The 23,977-nt window shown below is 30.9% G+C and overlaps 2 protein-coding genes across 7 annotated transcripts in view; one reads left to right on the forward strand and one right to left on the reverse strand.

Moving 5' to 3' along the window:
* LOC143073530 (transient receptor potential cation channel subfamily M member 3-like) overlaps window positions 1-23,977 on the reverse strand; it is a 132,755-nt gene that overhangs the window by 4,619 nt on the left and 104,159 nt on the right. For 5 of the 6 annotated variants that reach the window (XM_076249161.1, XM_076249163.1, XM_076249162.1 and 2 more), the window contains 12 exons: window positions 22,672-22,686; window positions 21,395-21,571; window positions 20,937-21,034; window positions 20,416-20,644; window positions 19,036-19,197; window positions 16,614-16,844; window positions 16,089-16,217; window positions 5,587-5,835; window positions 4,168-4,342; window positions 2,322-2,448; window positions 1,859-2,049; window positions 1,088-1,220 (listed from right to left, as the gene is read on the reverse strand). In XM_076249161.1, coding sequence (XP_076105276.1) covers window positions 1,088-1,220; window positions 1,859-2,049; window positions 2,322-2,448; window positions 4,168-4,342; window positions 5,587-5,835; window positions 16,089-16,217; window positions 16,614-16,844; window positions 19,036-19,197; window positions 20,416-20,644; window positions 20,937-21,034; window positions 21,395-21,571; window positions 22,672-22,686 — 1,916 coding nt within the window. The remainder of the gene's footprint in view (window positions 1-1,087; window positions 1,221-1,858; window positions 2,050-2,321; window positions 2,449-4,167; window positions 4,343-5,586; window positions 5,836-16,088; window positions 16,218-16,613; window positions 16,845-19,035; window positions 19,198-20,415; window positions 20,645-20,936; window positions 21,035-21,394; window positions 21,572-22,671; window positions 22,687-23,977) is intronic. The other variant, XM_076249160.1, reaches the window with a different exon arrangement.
* LOC143073531 (putative G-protein coupled receptor 139) lies at window positions 7,261-10,003 on the forward strand. The gene is made up of 2 exons (XM_076249166.1): window positions 7,261-7,501; window positions 8,671-10,003. The coding sequence occupies exon 2, from the start codon at window positions 8,754-8,756 to the stop codon at window positions 9,948-9,950; it is 1,197 nt and encodes a 398-aa protein (XP_076105281.1). The 5' UTR covers window positions 7,261-7,501; window positions 8,671-8,753; the 3' UTR covers window positions 9,951-10,003.

Genomic DNA, 23,977 nt, shown 5'->3' on the forward strand with positions numbered 1-23,977 from the left:
ACTACACAGAGATGTCAGTCAGATATATTTCAAACAGCAGTGGAATATTTGACAAATTTTACCCCTAATATGAACATAAACAATGTCATCATAACTATATGGCATGTTTAAGTCTACATAACAGTCAAATGACTTTAAAATGATGATTCTCTTATGATTGTGGCCTGTTACATGTATCTATTTCTCACATGATGAGATAATTCTCATATCAAACTGATCTGTACTTAGTGTCTTTCTTGTTGTTAGGGATTTGGGATGGATATATACCCTTTCTGTGTTTTTGTAGGATGTATTTCTATTTGTATTAATCTGATGAGTTGGACTTTTTTCAACTGATTTTTATAGTTTTTAATTGTTCTTGTGTTGTGTTGTTCCACCAGTGTCCCAGGTTAGGGGAGTGCTGAGTGATCACATACATGTTTAACCCTGCAATATTCTGTTTATGCCTGTCCGAAGCCAGGAGTTGTAGTTTAGTGGTTGTTGTTGATTCATGTCTGTCATATTTGTTTTAGTAAATTTTTTATTATGAATTAGGCTGTTCATTTTCTCAAATGCATTGTTTCATGTTTTTGTCAGGGCCTTTTAGTGCCAACTATATGGTATAGGGTTTTCTCATTATTGAAGGCTGTACAGTTACCTATAATTTCTAATATACATTTCAATTGAACGTTAATGTATAGTTGTATCATCGGCAATTATACCCCATTTCCATATTTTCATATTCTGTCCAAATTTCCAAAAATTCCATGAAGGTTCGAAAAAGTTATTAATGCCTAAAAGAACCTTTAACCTCAGACTGAACCTAAATGTTGATGCTGCCAACTGAAACTAGGATAAGTATAGCTCACTTTTGCAATAAAAACATTGCAGGCTCGATAATAGAGTTTTAAACAAATAGTTAATGCAATAACTGCTGCCACATTATTGTAGTCTTTTTGTTTTGTATTCTGAGACTTTCCTTCCAGGCGAGACCAAAAGTACATACAAATATAAGCAGTTATCATAAATGTAATGACATGAATTGTCTATTATTTCATTTCCTAAAATCAGACATAAAAAAAAATCCTTTTCAAATAACATTGCATACCTTTCATTGATGACTCTTATTCTTTCATCAGAGGATGATTGAAACTTCTGTTCTTTATCTCTGAAGAAGTCCTCCATGCTTTCTTCTTCAAAGTCATGTAACTTCTCTGTATCCTCAGGAGACAAGAACAACTCTGAAATAAATTCATAACTTTACTATCCATGAAATATCTTGGGAGGAAGCTGTTTAAAGTATTGTAATCGAAGAAATTAAAGTATTCTGTGATAAACTTAAGCTTTGGTTTTTTTTTTTTTTTTTGAGGGGGGGGGGGGGGGAAACCATTCAAATCTGTGTATCAGAATCTCAAAATTTAAGGCATATCATACAAGCCAATAGACCATTTAATGTAGTTAATTGACAAGAAAAGAGCTGGATAGAGCCAAAATTTATAAGTTTGCTGTGTATGACTCTGAAAAAGCTCAATATATATTCTATTTTCTCAGATGCATACTTGCCCTCCTGAAACTTAACAATTCAACAATTCCACATGAATCAAAATATCAAAAAGGTATATCCAGTTGGTTTTCATAAAGGCGTATTAAAATGATTTTAAAAATGACATATTAAATAAGTTTTCATAAATGCATGTTTACAAGTATATCAATTTTTGTGTATAAAAGACAAGAGGAAGGATTGCATATTTATATAAGCATCAAAATGATTTTACCAAGAATTATTTTTTTTTTAAGATTTGTATGTGTGGAAACCTTTACCTGCAGTAAGTTCTAAAGCTTTAATTTGAAATGTTTTAACCACAATGATTTCACTTACTCAGTCCATTGTCAAATAAATCTCTCTTTCCTTTGCATCGTCTCACTATAAACTTCAAAGACAGGAAAATATGACTAAACATAATCAATGGGGGAGGTAGTATGGGTCGAAGTTCATAGTTTAAGATCAGCTGATATCTTTGGAATTTCCATATAGCCTCTGAATGAGCATTGTTCCGAATAAAAGTTGCACTGTAAAAGAAGAAAGAATCAATAAAAGTTGCACTGTAAAAAAGAAATTAAAGGAGCATTAAAATTCAGATAAGTGACATAATCAGAATTAAAACATAAATTAGTATAAAGCACAAAATGTCAATATTGCTAACCATACCGGTTCCAGGAATTATCAGCTAAACAAAACTGAAATTTATGTTTCGCAGCAGTTGGCCATTCATTAAAATTTGCAATACACAAAAATATTTTGAAACTTTGAAGAGTTTTTCCTGTAATCTTATAATACTCACTTAAACCTGGCAATGAGGAGATTAACCAATAATATGTTGGCTACCAGCAGATAAGGTGTCATCAATAATGGAGCAACCCAAGAGGCATAGGAACAACCATCAGGATGACGATCAGGATCGTAACAAGCTGAAACAGACAAAGGTAATGTAATATACAGAATATAACCATCATTATAGTTCTCTTTAATATAATATGTTCAGACAAAGTTTCAGAAAACATTTTGCCTGTTCAAATCAGAGTCTAATTTTGGTAATAATAACCTTGAACAATTAATATGAAAACTTCAAAATCAACACTATAAACCAAGCTTCAACTTCTTTCTTATTTTTTTATATTGTGACCTCATTACAGAGTATGGTTGCTATATTATATAAAGTATTTGACTTGAGCTTGACTGAAACACTGAAAGGTTAAAAGCATTAAATTTCCTAAGGGCTATAATGAGAGTTCTTCAATACTTTTGAATGTTGTAGCTCATTTGTCACCAAGGGCAGTTCACAAAGGAGTATTAATTTATTTAAATATTCTTTCATATTTTTTTAAGTATGGGAAGTTGCAAATTACATAAGTATTTCATAAATATTGAAGTACTTTTCATCTTAAGCAGAAAGAGCATCAAACTAAAACAAATCATGCAAATGACAGTTTTCTCAGATGCTTTCAGTCAACTTTTACCGAGCTGTGATTTAGTATATATAATTTAACATGAAGAAATTCAAGTAGCTATTCAGGGAAAGATAAATTATATCTATAGCTGTTTGATAATTCATCAACTTATATACTCTAACATCCTACTCTATTTTTATAGATCAACCAAGAGTCCACGACAATATCAATTTCATGACAAACATCATTGATCATGCAAATCTGTCACGATTGTTTTTACTTTGACAATTCCTGTAGGATTTCTAAAGAGCACAGAAACAATATATGCCCTTTGAGGAACAACATGATCATAAGCTCTGCACTTAAAACTACATTCATCATTATTTGTTGGACATGATTTAATACCTGTCAACCTCTAAAAATGAAAATGCAGCATTGATGATGTAAATGTCAGGTCATTACATAAACGAACAGACATTTGTATTTTAGTATTTATTGCATTTTTTTATATTCTTTACATTTACCAGTTTCTTACAAATATTACCAATTGTGAAATATTTCCTGAAAATGAATTAAAATTTCAATTTAAGTTTTCATTTGAACTTCATTATATTCATTTAATAGTTAATTCTTGTTTCGAAACTAGGTTGACTCAAAATTTCAGATGAATCTAAGTTTTCTTGTGGTCCCCAACTTTTTTCCAAATGAATATATGTATTTCAAATCCTGATGATAATGATTTAAAAGGTTCAGGGATTTATGTCTCTCCAACAGATATGTTATAAAGAGACTCACTTTTTTTTTTAAATGATTTGAATAGGAAAATTAATATTTGCAAATGGCAAATTCCATAAATCTTGACATACATTTTAATTGTATATAGGCTTCCTTCCACCTTCTGGTGTACTCATAAAGAGTAAAGTAGTATTTGATGAAATCACTGTGTTTTTATGACCTGGAAGGTATTGAAAAACTTCCAGTGGGCCCTTAAATCCCAAGGGAATGACCCACACAAATCACATCAGTTGACTTGACAGATATAGGATTTAGTAGGTGTATATAAACTAATAATTAAAATTTTCAACATGGTAAAAATATTCTAAAGGCTTGTATGCAAACTTACACAAAACCACAATATCAAAAGTCCATGAAAATTGGAATCATAGAAAATAAAAGATATATGCAGACGTTTTAAAATGTGAATACTAAGAAATCTTTTTTCTTCAATACAATACTTACTGTCAATTTCATCAGCAAACAATTCTCCGTAAATCATCCAATAAGGATAAAAGAATACATTTCTAACAAGATGCCAGCGCCATTCCTCATTCTGGAAATGTATGGCTTGTCGTACTATACCAAAACTTATCAGAACTAGTGTCACAATGATGATGAAATATGACATGTCTCTCAACTGAAAAGTAAATAAACTTTTTATAAAACTTCTCTCATTGTTAATAAACAGTAATAATTAAAGAAATAAACAGTTTATAGTGCAGTAAGAACAACATTGGCATACACATTAAATTGAGAATGGAAATGAGGAATTTGTCAAAAGGACAACAACCCGACCAAAGAGCACGTTTGGTGTTGGTTTACCTGTACTGTAGATATGTGATGTTTTTACCTGTTAACCAACTTACTGACATTATTTGTTTGATAATTAAGAGGATATCAGATTTTGAAGACAGCTCTAAATCAACAATTAGTCTCTCAAGTTTCCTGAATAATTTGATTAAAACAAGGTAAAAGCAAATAATTTCAATGACTAAAATAGGTTATTACAAATATAGATGTAATATATAGGTCATACAAATATAGATGTAATATATAGGTTATTACAAATATAGATGTAATACATAGGTTATTACAAATATAGATGTAATACATAGGTTATTACAAATATAGCTGTAATACATAGGTTATTACAAATATAGCTGTAATATATAGGTTATTACAAATATAGATGTAATATATAGGTTATTACAAATATAGATGTAATATATAGGTTATTACAAATATAGCTGTAATATATAGGTTATTACAAATATAGATGTAATATGTGAGCTGAGGATAGAAACCAACCTTATACCAATCAATACATCTGTTAACCTATTTCAGGTTGAACTGTTTGTTATGAGAACCCTACATAAAACAGTTGAAAATTCATCTTCTATTATGTATTTGAAATTTGAAAATTTGAAATCAATCAGTATTATACATGCATACAGTTGATCTCTATCAATCAGCATTATACATGTACTTGCATACGGTTGATCTCTATTCAATGCAGCTTATATATAATTCATCATTTCAAAGCATAGTCATTATACATGATATCTAAATCTTTCAGATCATTTCATAACATTATATGAAAGTTTTTCTTCCCATTGATATCTATATCATTTAGAGGCTGGAAAAATCATTTTACTAATTGTCTTGTTATAGCTATTCAGGAAAATGTGTCCAGATGAGAAAGATCAAGAAATTGGTATAACTGGTATTTTACGAGTTTGCTAATAATTCTTAAAGGTACTTAGGTACTTCCTGACCGAGTTTACAAGTGTGGTGCTAATTTGACTCAATACTCTGATAATGATAAAAATCCTTATAACTTGTAGACAGTCAATATGTTATTAAGGTACTAATTTTACTCACCAGTTTGCTGATAATTTTAAGATAAGGTCCTAAGTACTTGTTGACTGACAGAATTTCTAATATCCTCATTATCCATAATACAATGTTAACTGTGTAGACAACCCTGGAGGATAGAAGGGTGTAAGGATGGAATCGTAACCCTACCCCAATCATAAAGAACCAGATGGCTATACTATCCCACACATTCCATAACTGGCTGTAATGCACTCTAAGTTTCATCAAAAACCTTGCCGGTTCAGCCGCTATGACCTGGAAAATAAAAATATGAGTTTAAATTCTTATTCAATCAATGATTGACTTGTTAATTAAAATTTTCTATTTCTCTAAATGTAAACCTACTCATTTTTGTAGGCAAATATCTTTCATGACAAAAGTTCAAACTTAAATTGTAAATGTGTTCATAGTACACAGATGCCGACTCATCATTTTTTTGGTTCAGTGGACAGTGAAATTGGGGTCAAGATTTGGCATTAAAATTAGAAAGATCATATCCTAGGGAACATGTGTACTAAGTTTCAAGTTCATTTGACTTCAAATTCATCAGAAAACATCTTGAACAAAACATTAACCTGAAGTAGGACAGACAGACGATTGAACAACCGAACGGACAAACGAAATGAACGCAGACTGGAAAATATAATGCCCATAGGTTGGGACTTAAAAAAGAAAACTGCAACACACATTTGCATTTTGAAAATATTGTGTCTATTGAAGAGTGTTAGATTTGGTTTTAATTTTTAAACAACATAAAGACGCAGGTTATTTTTAGAACGTAAACGTTAAATCAGAATTGGCATTTCAGTTCAAAAACATTTGACTCAACCATGATACTGGCAACGTCTAGTGGTAATATCAATGCTAGGGACATCTCTCTGATTGAGTCAGGTGTATCAATAGGAATCCACATCTTGATATTAGTGATGATTTCAAATACAAAGGTACATACTACAAGAAAACAAGGATCTAACATTACAAACCTGAGACAAGAACTACTCAACTATACATCTACTGTTACATGGTCCTGTATGTTAAATTTACATTTCAGTCAGTTTAAAACAAAAGAAATCTCCGTCATTAGGTCTATGGTGGATGGAACTGCAATCATACCACATCTTTTAATTTCTATATATAATTCGTGCTTGTCGACTTTAAACAATTAGTTAGTTCACTTTTATTACATTCTCAATGCAGTGTTCATAAAAGGTAACAAATTAATCAAGAATTTATATAAGATAATTAGGAAAGGTATTTGGCTTCCCTATCCTCTGATTATTATTAGCCCTATATTTGCATTTTATACAAAGATCATACTTAAGCAATTAGCAAATTGTTAGACTATACTCTCATATAATATCTTATTACCATGTAAAAAATGCATAAAGAACTTTATATGACAAAACAAACCATGGAGGTGTTAACTGTAAATATTAAGATATTCTAGAGGGAGAAATTCATTCAAAAGAATTGTCCCTCTAAAGATTAATAATTAATCAATAAATAAAAACATTTAAAACAAAGCCAATCCCAAACGCACTATAGAAATGGACACAGCTAATTCTTCCATTAATAAAACAAACAAATGTCATCAAACCATTTCACAGCAATTGATTATAAAATCCATGTGGCTCTTTCCATAACAGATTTATATATATGGAGCTAATAACTTAAATTATCATTTTGCATAGTTATCTTTAGTTAATCAACTCGAAAACAACCTGTTCTATAAAAATAAATGAAACATCTTCCGATTTTTCCAGTTCGCTTGTCAAAAACAATAACTTTTATTGGAAACTATAGTAAGCAACTAGACAGTTTAATTGCTAATTGCTAAATGTGAAATCAATGTTATTTTACAATACACTTGTACTGACTCTTACAATATGAAAAGGGGAGCAACTTGTATAGCATAAAAAAGGTAAGGAGTTATTTAATAATAATGAAAACATTGTTTTATCAAATATGTATAAATTTTCTTGAAACTGTTAGATAATTATATTTTTACTGACAATTCAATCATTTTCTAAAATATGTTAAATACAAGACAATAATTATTTTTTTCTATTCATTTCACCTTTTTTTTCAATTAATTATTTTTATTTAAATTAAATTACTTTATTTATTATTGTATTCTATTTTCTTTTTCTTTTTTTTGAAAGAGAGGGGGTAAGGGGTTTAAGGGTTATATAAAGGGCTAATATTTAATGAAAAACAAATCATCCTTTGTTCATATATAAGCCATACATCAATTCTTTCCATTACTGTAGATGTAATTTTATCTAGCTCTTTCATTATTGCCAATATTGAAAGATTTTATTACCTTTGAGGGAGCAAAGCTACACATCTTTAACAACAAACTTACGGAACAATGCCATTTATAGTACAAACATCTTAGAGAAGTTTCTTTCAATTCAAACAAAGATTGGATCAAAACATTAACAAAACTTCCAAGCTTTAATTCAATTTTCAAAAAGTCTGTTTGTGGTATTATGTAAATTATTAATAGTGGCTCTAATATGAGAGACCTTGCTGAAGCACAAGATGTAAACAGGGTCAGGTCATACATGTGTTGGTCTTTTGTCATATTTTCATTTTTTTGTCATACCTGGAAGTTTAAAAAAAAACTTTATATATACATTTAGAGCAATCTTATAAATGTTCTCTAAAAACTCTAACATAAGACAGTTTACAGTTCACTTCAAGTAAAACAATCCTTAATTGCCAAATTTTAATTATCAAATGCTGAAACCAAATGATGGCCCAAAAGTTTAAAAATGTCTAAAATAATCCATCTTCAATACAGAAATGTGATATTCTATATGATGCAGCAAAATTTGTAATTTTTAGACCTGAAGTGCAAAATCAATACCAGCTTTTGTTTTTTGTTTCAATAGACACATTGTTCATTTCAAAAAGACTGATTGATTAAATTGAAAATCATAATAAAAACATACCTGACTAAAAAACTACAGCATTTAACCATTAAATATTTCTATAATGTTGTAAATACCCCCCCCCCCCCCCACCACTCCTCCCAATAAGAATCTTTAATGAACAACATGAATTATATAAATAGTTCTATTTCAGAAATGAAGGAAACAATCAACATTGAATATATTCATGAATTTCAACAAGAAACCAGGAAATAAAGACAAAAGACTCCTACCAAGATGAACACAGTTTATCCATCACCCAATAGTTCTCACTTAATCATAGCTGAAAACATCAAGCTGCTTAGAGACCCTGGCATCACAATGTCATCTAGAAATATGACGAAAGGACCAAGCCTGGCTGAAATACTAGAAACATTTGATAGTTATAATACAGCAATGTATCTTATCAAATGGGTGATGCCTTTGATTATTTTTACGGGAACTGTTGGAAATATATTCAGCTTTATCGTAATGTTACGTAGGGAGATGAGACAGACTCCAACGTTTTTTTACTTAGCAATGCTAGCCATTGCAGATACTTTGGTACTGTTTGTCAGTGCCTTTAAGACTTGGCTAAGGACAGTATCTGGTTTTGAGCTTAGCCACATTAATGCCTTCAGCTGTAAGCTCACTATGTTCCTGGTACATTTTAGTATCCAGTTTTCAGCCTGGTTGATAGTGGCAGTAACAATTGAAAGGTTTTTAGCAGTCTGGTTTCCTCTGAAGGCCAACTCCATGTGTAACTTGTCCAGAGCTAGATTCATCACATTTATGACAGCTATGATCTTTATACTAGTAAATATTCATATATTTTGGACAGCTCAGTTGTTTCCAACAAAACAATCACTAGATGGTTCTAATTTCGTGTGTGCTGCTTATGCATATGAAAACTTTGTATGCAGAATATTCCCATGGATAAATCTAATTCTCTATTCTTTTCTACCATGTTTGACACTTCTTATTTTCAATATTCTGATAATAATTTGCTTGATGAAGACAAAACATATACCAAATACCATGACCAAAGATGACTGTCAGATACGAAACACACACAGGAAGTTAGCTATTACTTTAATTTTCATATCGTTTGCTTGGATTATTACAACTACACCACGGCCATTATATGGGCTTTTTGCTCCAAAACCAAAATCATATGAGGACATGGCAGACACACTTATGTGGAGAGTTATATGTTATCAACTTATGTATATTAATCATGCAGTTAACTTTTTTTTGTACTGCCTCTCTGGAGAAAAATTTCGCATCCAGTTCAAGAAGTTTTTATGCCAACTGTGTCGCAGGAGAAAACCACCAAAGGCTAGACTAACATTTAAATCTAGTGGCAGTAACTCAACTGGACAAGATGGTTACAGTTCAATTCCATTAGTGTCAGTTCCTGTTATAGAAATCTCAATGTTTGATTTAGAAAACTAGGACTGGATTTTGTTTCATATTTTTAAAGAATAAAATGCTTATATTATTATGAATTGACTGACATTCTACTTATGATATCAATTTTCATACATATAAATAATAGATTATTCTAGTTATCAATATACTGTTAATTCAGAAATTATTGCAAGGATTTTATTAATGCAAACAGTTTGTACTGGTTAGTACTGCAATAATTAGAACTTGCACTAAGTTGCATTCTGATATCTGTTAATTCATCTGTATGCAGAATTTCCTGATATCTCATTAAATGATCATGATGATCTTGCACAATTGTCCATTCTGAATAAATTGCAATAATAAATGCACACAATGATTTCAGAATTTACAGTATATAAAAATTTATAAGAACTGTTGTTTCATTAGATTTTTCCCTTTTTTTAGACAATTCCCTTTCTATTATTTCTCTCTTACTAATTTATATGTTTATTGATTGCCTTCCTCCTGCAGATGTCAGTATAATTTTAATCTCCTAGTTATAGCAGTAAAATTATTAAGAAGAAAAAACATAATTAGGAAGGGACATGTAGCAAGTCTACTGTTTCATCAGAAGATACAAAGCTTGTTATTAGCAAAACCTTCAGAAGACAACAGGTCTCTTTAACTAATTGTTATTTTTTATGAATAAAATAACATATTTGACAGGCTATATGTCAATGAGAAAAAAAAACCTGAAAACAAAAAGTACTACAGTCAACTATTAAATGCCACATCATGAATCTGATATAACAAATTTCTGTGCCTTAAAAAGAAAAGAGTATTCAGCAGAAAAAATCTGGAAAATTCACAGGACTATTTTTTTCACAACAGTATAATACCATTACAATCAAAGGAAACCTAATACAAGTGGCCCTTGAAAACAAAAGTAACATATTTTCCCACTGTTTAGTAACTTGGTCAAATTGATAAAACTTAAACCATGGAAATGTATTTGAGGGAAGTGGTGTTATTTCAGTCAATTATATATTGATAGATTTCCTAATGCTAATTGGTTTAATATTACAATGCAGTTGTTGCACAGTGGGATACAAAAAAGAAATCTGTGATGCCATAATGACGTACACATGATTCAAAGCAAACATAATTTTCCTGAAAAAAGGATTTAGAATCACGTTCCTTATCCCACTCACACTATAACAACATAAAGGACACTTTATAACAGCCAAGCTGTAAAGTTGTCTATTACGCCATTATTGATTGGATAACGACAAGAATAATAGGCACTTTTATATATTGTTTATCTACTACTTCATTGCCTCGGCTACAATAATGGTTTACTATTATGTCCTTACAGAAAAAAAAACAGAATTCATTTTACTCTTATCTGCTCGCAATAAACTTTCTTTTGACAAACAAAACATAAGCTCTCTTAAACGCAATGCATTGAAAACAAGAGTGAATAGTCCAAAAATAACCTACAATTATTTTTAAATATTTCATTTAAAGATACTGGTACATTAATGAGACATCACCCAACAATAGGGAAAAAACAACAATATACAAGTATTAAGGTTACCAGAAAATAGCTTTTGTCCAATGTTTGTGTTGACACTTTAGTTTACATGAATTTATATATGGTGAACCAACACCTTCAGTAGCAATCCTATGGTTGGGTAATAGCGGGTGGATACAGCAAGATATTCACAGTTGTCTTTCACTAGATGAGTAAAATAAACGACAATAAAGACAATAACAACAATAAAGACAACAACACCCATCAATTATTGCATGGTAAAAATTTAATGAGGTCTACATGTTTCAGCAACAAGCGTGGCATCTTCAGGACTTTAGAATGCAGTAAAGATTCTAAGCAGGTTATATTAAATAATATTTAGAAGAAGGGGATACACATGTGTACACAAAGTATAGTATGTAGATATAGTGAAGTCAATGTCATCCAAAATTTAACCCCAAAAAATATTCAGATGAAGAAATAAATAAGAAATAAGAAACATAAATCATGTGAGCAAGATTCTGTGAAAGTTTCACCAAATTCTGTCCAATAATAAGGTTGAAAATGTGGAAACAAAAGTAGGACAAAAGGATAATTGAATAAGATACAGGTACTTGTGTTTGAAAGGTTCCCATAAACATTAAATATATCTACATACAACAAACAACCATTTTAATGGACCTTTCTCCTGATATTTATTTATCCAAATCAAAGCATTAAATATAGAAATTCAATTTTAAAATATTTTCTATACATTTATCACTTTACAGCGTTTTAAAATCATTGATTTGTTGGCATTCTGATGGTACAAAAAATACTTAACATTCATATACAAACTTTAAATGGACAGATATTTAAATCAAATAAATAAATGGTGTCATCATCAGCTCTTTGATCAATACCAGTAAATAAATAACAAGTACAAATGTTTTAATGATAATAGTTTAAAAGATTATTCTATTGAATTAGATCTTGAAATCTTAAAAGTTGCATTTAAAATTTTAATTTCACTATTGACATAAAAAACAGATAAATTAATAATACAGGATATTGGTACTACATAAATAATCTCAGATGCTAACCATGGATTTATTCCAAAAGGGCAATTGTTCTCAAAGTACAAATTCTCAAAGAAAGTCAAATACATAAAACATGTAATACTTAAAATTGAGAATGAAAATGGGGGAATGTGTCAAACAGACAACAACCCAAACATAGGGCAGAAAACAGCCAAAGGCCACCAATGAGTCTTAAACACAGCAAGAAAATCTGGCACCCAGAGGAGGGCTTCAGCTGACCCCTTATCAAAATGTGTAATAGTTCAATGAAGATGGATGTCACACTAAACTTTAAAACAAATACATGAATTAAAATTAAAGAACATACAAGATTAACAAAGACCAGAGGCTCCTGACTTTTTTTTAATTATAATAAGACTAACATACTAGGTGAGCTAAAAATAGTATGCATGTGAATGCTTCATTTTGTAGTTCAGCCAAAAAAATATACAAAATCAGTCATTATCTGGTGGTAGAAGAAATACTTTCTAAAGCTGTAAGAATATTTCAAAATGAAAAAAAAAAATCTTTTCTGTCCTAGTTCTAAACTATACACATACACAACAGCTTATGGTAATCCTTTTACTTCCTTGGATTATCAAAAAACTGACAATTCATGAAAGGTTTCTTAATCAAGCACAATTATGGGTTGGCAATGATTTCCAATACATTTTTAATATCTACTTCTTCCTGCTTGTGCATCATAAACCAGCTGTTTTATTGAGTAGGATGATTCTGCTCTGATTACAGATTCATGTCTAATAACTAACAGGAACAAAAGCGATTGACTATCCTCTCAGGATGTTATAAACATAAATATTGTTCCAGGAAGAATTATCTTTCATAGTGAAAGGGAACTATAGAAAAGATTGATATAAAAGTTTATGTAATGACTGATTATACATCTTGCAGCAAATCTTTAGTTTTTATTTATGCCATAAAAAATACAAGAAAAGTCACTGTATGAAGTCACAATAAACAGCTGTGCCATGAACATTCGTCACTTTTTCAGATAATAAAGTTCATATCTTCTCAATATCAAATCAGAAATTCACGAAAAAACTAAAGGGTGATGATCTTAATAGATGTAAACCAGTCACCAAAGTGTCATGATAGCTGCTCAAAGCATTGTCTGAAAACTTGAAATTCCCCCATCTTTATGAATAAATCACATAACTCCGAAAACGTAAAATCTAAAATTTATAAAAATTAAAAGGGAGCTTACTTTAATAGATATAAACAATTCAACAAAGTTTGATGAAAACTGATGAAAGTGTTTTCGAGTTACTGTTCAAAAACAGGAAAATCCCTCTTTTATGAAAATAAACTGTAATCACAGAGATATGTCTCACCTTTTTGTAATTTTGTAAACGTTAAAATCCATATGGCAAAACAATTTACACAGGTTAGGCAAATATTCAGTCATTGAACCATGACTGAGTTACATGGCTAAACAATCTCCATGAAAATGAAATGTGTCTATTCTAATACAACTGCATACCAAATACCATTGACTTATTATAAGTCATTCCCAAACCTAAATACAAATATTAACTTGTAAACTATGTAAAATTTTCAAAGTCAATGAACCATGAAGAGGGGGTGGGGCTATATAATCTCCATGGAAACAATACTTGCAAATGCCAATAAATTTGCATACCTGATATCATTGACTTAACATAAGCAGTTCATCTTAAACTGATCTAATCACAAACTAATGCATTTAAATTAAAATAAGTTTCAAAGTCATTAGACTGTGACTGACGGGTGAGCCCAATTATCTCCATGGAAATGAGATATGCCAATGCTTATACAACTGCATACCAAATATCATTGACCTACCACTTGTGGTTTCCCATAAACTGACCTAATCACAAACTAAAACACGCCGGAAACAGCATACCTTGTCTCGCTTTTTGACTCCGTCAAGGCGAGACAAAAACCCACCAAAACTTGAAAACTCAAAATCTAAAATTTATAAAAAAACGAAAGGGAGCTCAGGTCAATAGATTTCATGTGAATTGGTTCAAGCATTTTTGAGTAATTGTCCTACATGTTGACGAGGGAAGGACGGTCAACAGTTTACCATAATACGCTAGTAAACGGGCATAACTTGAAACTTATTGAATTATTAAGAGAAGGTAAGGCCACACCAGTTTAATTCCTTGTTCGCAGGACCCATACTAAACTCCAAAAGATATAAATTAATTGATTTCAGAAAAGCTAGACACATTGTACATTGCTTTCCTACGTTAAAAAAAGTCAAGAAAATGAGGACAAGGACAATAGACGTATGCCAGAAGGAAACTTTAGACCATGAGCTGTCTAAATATATAATAAGCACTATGGACCATTATTTGTCTTCTTACAATGTTTTTTTATTGTCCTTTTGGTATCGTTAGATTCATTGTTGATTGCATCTTTTTAAATATGGAAATCAGAATTTAATGTAAAACACCCCTGTAAATTAACTCACATGAATGAAATGATGAATATTTGTAAATGACGATCCATGCCATATATTCCAGCTTTAATAGAAGTTTGATTCAGATTTTCTACCTTATTACAATGAAGAGAATTATGAATAGAAATCTATATAGCATGGCTTCTGTCATGTATGGATCAAAATGTACTGAATAATGTTTTGCTTAAGGTCTGCCAGGTAAGTGTAACTTTTAGTTTGAAAACCTTTGGTTCCTTATAGTTCCTTTAGAGAACAAACTTGAACACTTATCAGAATCAAAAACTAACTTTGAAAACCATTTAATTTGTCAAACAGAATGAAATGAGATCAAACTTGATTAATTATTGAAAGTAAGTCGTGAATTGAAAAGTTATTGAAAGGAAAAAATTGATTGATGTCGTTTGTTTTTTCTTATTGGGTTAGTGTTTCATTGATTCACATCTCCTTCCTTTAAGATGACAGATTTAAAGTGAGAACTGTTGTTCAGACTTGGCTTAAGGTGAAGGTGATTATATTATATTATATTATATTCATATATTATCAACTTTATGTCTTTGTAGACATATGGTATCTACACATTGTTGCTATTGTCCTCGACAGATTGAAACAATTATCTTCAAATTATAGACCCGGAACAATGAAAATGAGGACAAGGACAAAGGACATTTGATAGAAAGAAACTTTAGACCATGAGCTGTCTAAATATATAATAATCATTGTGGACCGCTGTTTGTCTTTTTGCTATAGTATGGTCTGTATAGACCCAACTATATCAATGATTTCCAGACTTTTACTAAGACATCATACTAAGTTATCTCCACATTATCACTGGAATGGTCATGCATTGAATATAAAATTTAATATTTACAATTACAACATGGGGTACTATAAAATACTTCTCTTCAGAAATGTGTAGCAAGTACCTTCACACCTACATTCCACCTCACTCCCATAATTATTTTTTGTAGATATATTGTGACCATATCTTTCCTTTCATGAACCTTCTAAAATTAGTTTTCTTTACAAACAACCACAAATCCACAAGAGTTATCTACCATTCCATGTACATATATTCTCAGAGGATTCTTCACACAAACTTTGATATTCAGTAGAAAAGGAAAGATAACTCTATAGTATTTACAAACCTGTCTAAATTTCTCAAATGCCAGGGTCAAAACATAACATATCATGAAATATTCCTGCCAATTTGGTAGTGGATAAGTCTTCACTAATACTGTGTACATAAAGCAAAGAAGGAAAAACACATACAGGATCTGAAATAGAACAGAAATGTTTGTTTAAAATCTCATGTCAATGTTATCTACACTCAATATTATAGTGGTTTTATTCCAAAGAACACATATGAAGCAAGTGCATGTCTGCTTTTCTATGGAATTTTGTTTTTCTTTGCTTGGAAAAATACAAAAAGAAGAGGACTACTCCAAACCTATATTTCGTTGTATGTAGTTTTTCTTTGTCAAATAGATGTAAAAAAAATACAAGATTACTCATCCCAGAAAATCTTGAGTTGAATACCCCAAAAGAAAGATTGGCTTTTAAAGATCTTACATGTAGTACTTCTAATTAATGTAGTATACAATATCAAAATAAATATGTATCTTGAAAACCAGCTTATAGGCTATTTCAGAAGGCTAAATTCTAACACTTACAGTGTAAAACCAGAATTTGGTTATAGGTGCATTGTAAAATTCATATATTTTCTTCCCAAGTCGAAGGGAACTTTTCTTTTTCCTGAGAACAAAGTGAGAGTATTCTTGATTAATGCTATTATCAGTCATCAGAGAATTTTGTCGAGACAGATTCCCATTGGCTGGTTTGTCTAGTACAGTTTTTGCAATGGACTCTTTACTGGACCCAATATTCATATCGTCCGAAAACATCTAAAAATAGAAAGAAATCAAAATAATTTAAAAAGCAATCATACCACACCTCCTTTACACTTGTATATATAATTAAACTATCAAGTTGAATAAAAGAATAAACAACCAATAAAGCAACCCAACAAAAAAAATATTCAAAAGACATTGATAAAACAACATACAGATTTTAACATTAGTTAGGTGTCTATACACAATATTAAGCTTCAGATCAGCCTGTCTATAAAACACAATATTCTCTAAATAAAATAAATATGTCATTATTACAAAAGTATAATTCATACACAAACATTTGAGTCCTTTGCTTAAATTCTAAAATTTATAATGAACCTTTAATACAGGTTTTAAATATGCATTAACATTATAATTCTATTGTGACTCTAAGTCTAAGTCAGTACTGGTGAACTTTCTTGCAAAGACATTTTTACAATATTAAATTTTATGATAAAAGTCTTTATCTTTTGTAGGTAAAAGGGAAACAACTGGCTTTAGCATAATGGGACAGTATAACTAAACAAGCAAACTGCAAAATTATACAATTGTTATCATTCCCATTTCATTCCCCCCCCCCCCCCCCCACAAAGCTGATTAGAGGTCAGAAGTTCCGCAGAAAAATATTGTAAATATAAAAGTGTTAAGGGATAATATAATCACACTTCGTAAACATCTAGAGAAAATAGGTATATTAAAATAGTTTTAAATATTGTATGGCTTTGAAACATGTAATTTAAAAAGATGATAGTTATCTTAACTGCTACTTCAATGTTCAAACAGACTTAAAAGTTGATTTTTATCAATTCAGCCAATTAAAGGCATTGCAATGCTATTTTTTATTTTTCACCAGAAACACATATTAAGGTTTTTCTTTGTCAACACTGTATTTCATTCACACGAATATCCCTATTGAGGCATTTTGATAAATTTGTGACATATTCCATGAAAAAAATGTGTAAAAGGTCCATGCACAGCATATTTAATACATGTACATGCTGAATTACTTACATCCCAACTCTAAAAAGTAAAGGCTTATATTGTGAGAATCTAATGTGTCAAAACTCTACAAAGTAAAGGCTTATATTGTGAGAATCTAACTGCCAAACACACACACACACACAAGCAAAATAATTAATTCATCCTTATAGTTAAAATCACCAATTTATTTTAAAATCATTTCAGGAATTCTGAATTATGTTATCATTTGATCTTGTCTTAAAATATTTGAAGTGGATTTAATGAACATTTATGGTATTTATCTGAAGCATTCTTCCTTTTTCTTCATACTTTGAGTTTCATGTTTTCGGTATTTTATCAGATGATAAAGAGCATTACAATAAACTCCTTACTAATTATTGTCCTAATACACTGACACAAATATTATTAAGAGTCACTAGTGTAAGCAAGTTCTGAACAGGAGAAGGAAAATGAGAACTCTTCTTCAAGGTCAGACAATGTTAGATAAAGTACTGAAAATTTAGAAATTTTGTGATGTTTTTTTTATTTGGAAAAATGTGAAAGGGTTATAATTACAAAAATTTAAACTCGCATTCTGATTTTTTTTTTTTTTTTTATATAAACAGGATATTTCTCAATATTGGTAAAATGAAAATAGCATTTTAGTATGAAATGGCAAGATCATCATACCTGCTAACTGTCACTATTAATGGGGGATTTCCCCCATGGAGGCTCCCAAATGGAATTTGAAAGAGCAATTTTGTCCACAATTTTAAACAAAACAATGGATTTTACAATGGCTATAGGCTTTTAAAAGTATGAAGAAGCCAAAAAACAACATTAAAATATGTTTGAAGGCCCCCTTTAAGGTTTTGTTGGATTATAAGACCCATCTTGCACATAAAACCCCCATGGGCATTTTGAAAAGTTGGCAGGTATGGATCATTAAAATAAAAGCACACAATAATTTCAGAATTTACAGTACACCGTATAACGGTTTATTTTTGCGGTTGGAAAATTTCGCGATTTTCATTGAATAAGGTGTACAAAATATTTTGGCGGTTATTATTTTGGCAGATTCAAAATTGTATCAATACCTTTGCATGTACACTTCTTATTTGGCAGAATTTATTTTGCGATTTTGTTCTATCTGCGAAAATTTACACCCCACGAAAATAACGTGCTATACAGTATTATACTCATGTCTCCAATCCTTTTGATATATGAATTACAGTTGACTTACATCCTGCTCATCATTGATAGAGAATGACACCTCAGCATCACTAGCTTCTGATTCAAGTTCATCTAAATGTTCTTCCATTGTTTGAGGCATAAGTTGTAATTCTTCTCTACTCTTGAAATCCAACCATAAAATGGCAGGAGGAAACAGGACACCCATGATCACCTGAAAATAAACAACCATCGAAACATTTCATTCAGATAGAAAAAAAGTGTGTCAATTTATACCCTATGATGCAAAAAAATTTAAATTACCAAGTGAGAATCGTTAAAACAAGCATTGGACAATTAAATTATTATTCTGAAGAAACTAAAGTAAGATATATAAATGCTAGATTGATACATTATAAGCTTGTCAGGAAAACATAATAATATTTGTGTAGTTGCTTGAGAAAGGAAATGCAGAAATAAGTTGCCACATAATCATTACTTATATATTTTAAAATATACTGAATATTCCCCAATTGTGGCCTAGCTTTCAGCATATATCTCTGTCCGTTATTGTGGCCTACCTTTAAGCATATAGCTCTGTCCCTAATTGTGGCCTTCCTTGAAGCATATAGCTCTGTCCCTAATTGTGGCCTATATTTAGGTGTATAGCTCCCCTATAGCTCATGTCCTTATCGTGGCATAAATGTAAGCATTAAACCCTGTTCTTATCTTGGCCTACCTTTAAGCTTATAAATCTTGACCTAATCTTGGCCTATGGTAAAACTTATAGCTCTCACCCATATCTTGGCCTATCATAAAACTTATAGCTCCCACCCTTATCTTGGCCTATCGTAAAAATCATAGCTCCCACACTTATCTTGGCCTACCTTTAAGCTTATAAACCTTGACATAATCTTGGCCTATCTTAAAACTTATAGCTCCCACCCTTATCTTGGCCTACCTTTAAGCTTATAAACCTTGAGCTAATCTTGGTCCATTGTAAAACTTATAGCTCCCACCCTTATCTTGGCCTACCTTATAGCTCATGTCCTTATCGTGGAATAAATTTAAGGTGGTACCCAACACTTTCACTAAAATTAATTTGGCTCGTTTAATTTTCATAAAATTTTGTAAAAGTATTTACTTTAACCCTTTAACTAAAAAAATAAAAATTTCAAAAATTTTGAACCAACCGTTTTGTCAGAAAAATTACAATGGTTATACAGCAGTTTGACAAATACCAATTTTGATAATTGAGAAGCTTAATGTTCCTTTTACAAAACAACGTAATTTAAATGTTTAGCTGACTTTACAGAGTTATCTCCCTGTAGTGTTAGGTACCACCTTAAGCATTAAACCCTATTTTTATCTTGGTCTACCTTTAAGCTTATAAACCTTGACCTACTCTTGGCCTACCTTTAAGCTTATAAACCATGACCTAATCTTGGCCTACCTTTAAGCTGCTATTCTTCCTCATCTGTAAACCACCCATCCACATTTCATTCAGAAGCTGTTGACAACATGTATGAGCAATAAAAGCTCTATGGTTAGCGGCCACAGCAAGACTTAGGCATGTCTGATCACTGAAATTCTTCAGTTCATAGGTCAATAACTGCTGAGTATAGTCATCATCAATCTTGTAGCAATGTTCCAACAGTTCTAGTGATAACTTTCGGAATTCTCTGTAAAATATTAAGTAACTATGATATAACATTCTTGACTACATTGGGTGTGAGAAAAAAATTTAACTTATTACTTGTCATCTTCACTGCAATAAAATCAGTAAACAAGGTTTATTTAAGAAAGTTAAATAATATCAGAATTTTGAGATATCCGTGTTAAAATTTTTGCCATTTTTCATCTGACAGTCAAAATTATAAATTTCATTTATACATTGTTTTAAAGAATAAAAAAGATGATTTAATTTAATTTTTTATATTATATCTCTAAATACCAGTTGCTTGTTTAACGTACTCAGCGTATGATCCAAGTTCAGTAGAAATATCTACTTCTAAATCGTCCTGGTCAGCTTCAATTGCCATGGCTTTGTATAGTTTAGCTGCCATTAGAGACTGAAATTAAACATATAAATATATATAGGTAGGCCAAGATAAAGGTGGGAGCTATAAGTTTTACGATGACAAGAATATATATATATACATATCAATGTTATCACTTACATTGGGAAACATTAACAAAATAAATTCATGATTTTGAAACTATATACAGTTCTGCCCTCAACAATAAGTAAAATCAATTTTATATATTGCAGTTATAAAAGGGTCCAATATGAAAAAAATGTTAAATATTTAAAGAAGAATACCAATTTTCTAATTTCTGCCAAAGCAACAAGCATAAAAGTAAATATGACAAACAGTTCAAGTTGCCAAGTTCATTTATTTCAAATACTATATAAATGTTGTATTACATACTTTAGCCATAGCCTCTTCCCCATGCTGCCACATAGACAGCGCCATCTGTTGTCTCTTCATGAGGACAGCCCAGATCATCAAATCATGGAATGGATATGGGAACAACTCCTGTGCTTCCTTCGTATTGATGATAACCGGTAACATTGTTACAAGGTTTCCCATGTTACCCACAGTACCCTGAAATAGAATGGTCAGGAATATCATTATATCTGGAGAGTAATCGCCATTGATTCATCTGCTATCATAACATAACCTTGTCAAAGGTCAGTAGACAGTTTACAGTTGTTATAGACAGGTTTACTAAAACCACTGCTCATTTTACTGTTAAATTACAAATGTTATTGGTTATCAACTAAAAATCATTCAGTACTATTGCAATTTGTTTCATATTCAACTAAACGTATAATTAATTAATAACAAGCACTTTTTCGACCTTGGAAATTATTTTTAAAAATAATAAAAGAGAATACTTTTTTGCGATGTTTTCTGTTTTACTGTTAATAAAAACTTTCACATTCCATGACAATCTATGATTTTTCCATATTTCGTACTCAGATGAAGTTTAATGAAAGAGTTAGAAAATGTCATTATAAAAGCAGTATATAAATTAATGCAAAATATGTAAATTACATTTTGTTTTCAATATATCTTATATTTTTCCATCTGTTATTTTTTTTTATCTGAAAATTGTATCGAGCAAATACAGAAAAAATTTTCAAGAACAAAACAAGGAACCATTATCAAACAAAACGAGTGCAATTAATGAAAACTGTATTTTAGAATTATTAGTTGAAGTGAACTTTTTGTGTCGAAACAATTCATGATATGGCAATAATTGAAAGTTACATGCAACAAGTCCACTCGTTTGGGAACAGGATAATATGCATGATAAAAGTGTATGTAAAGTATGCATAAAAACCTTTAACTGGTTTGCACAAACTGTCTGCTATGCAAACTTATTTGTAAAATTAGCATATTCTATCAACATCTTATTCAATGTAAAAAATGAAATTTCTTACAAATAAATATTTCTGAAAGCTATTTAAAAAGAGATAGCTGAAAACATGCCTTCTTTTTTCAGTTATGCATAGTGTTATGAAGTCTTAGTCAAGCATGTTTTGTCATCTTTATATGCAAGCAATTTGCTCAAGTTTGAGCTACTTCAAAAGTTATACAGGAAAGATTTTTCCACAGAATAAAATTGTTTTAGCAACTATTGAAGAATTAGTTTAAAATCTACATAGCTCTCTCAGCTATGCACTTGACACACTACTTACAGCAATTGAATGGAGCTGAAATATTTACTTAACATTCATTAATTATTCTACATATATCATTATAACTTAAACGGAATGATCTCTCACACTTAAATAATTACCATACAATTAACATCTGCTTCTGAACTGTAGAAATCATGACTTATGCACAGACTTATTCTTATAATTGTTAATCCAGCAAAAAAAGTGTTTAACCATATCTATTGTTTGAAAGTTTGAAAGTTAATATGGAATACTTCAACATAACATGGATTAACCCAACTCAAACAACATAATCAAGAGGGGCAGTAGAAGAAGGTGTCATCCTTCTTAGAAAAAAACCAGACTCCCCTATCAGTGGCTGATCCAGAAATTTACATAAGTGGGGGCCCACTGACTGACCTAAGAGGGGGCCCGCTCCAGTCATGCATCAATGATTCCCTATATAAGCAACCAAATTTTTTTCCAAAAAGGGGGGGGGGGGCCTGGCGCCCCCCCCCCCTAAATCCGCCTCTGCCTATTCCCTCAAAAAAATTAAAGCATCCTTTATAGCTTGATATCAACCAGATGCTCCGCAGGGCGCAGCTTTATACGACCTCAGAGGTCGAACCCTGAACAGTAGGGGCAAGTATGGACACAACATTTAAGATTGATACAGCTCTGAATTTGGATTGTGATTAAATAGTTGACACAACATAAGTTTCTAACACAAAATGAATGTGGTCTAAGAACTTAAACTTAAAAACTTAAAAATGAATTGGACATTTACCTATTATGGTCCAATATCCAAAATCTAAAATCATGGTTAGATTCAGCATATCATAGTACCCTAAGAATTCAATTTTTGTTGAAATCAAACAAAGTTTAATTTTGGACCCCAATTTGGACCAACATGAAAACTGGGCTCATAATCAAAAATCTAACTACAAGTTTAGATTCAGCATATCAAAGAACCCCAAGAATTCAATTTTTGTTAAAATCAAACAAATTTTAATTTTGGACCCTTTTGGCCCCTAATTCCAAAACTGTTGGGACCAAAACTCCCAAAATCAATCCCAACCTTCCTTTTGTGGTCATAGATTTCTTATTAACTTATACTAAAGTTATTGTGCAAAAACCAAGAAAAATGCTTATTTGGGACCTTTTTTTGCCCCCTAATTCCTAAACTGTTGGGACCAAAACTCCCAAAATCAATCTCAATCTTCCTTTTGTGGTCTTAAACCTTATCTTAAAATTTCATATATTTCTGTTTACTTATACTAAAGTTATTGTGCGAAAACCAAGAAAAATGCTTATTTGGGCGTATTTGGTCCCTAATTCCTAAACT

The sequence above is a fragment of the Mytilus galloprovincialis genome, chromosome 4, assembly GCF_965363235.1.
Source record: "Mytilus galloprovincialis chromosome 4, xbMytGall1.hap1.1, whole genome shotgun sequence".
Taxonomy (NCBI): Eukaryota; Metazoa; Mollusca; class Bivalvia; order Mytilida; family Mytilidae; genus Mytilus; species Mytilus galloprovincialis.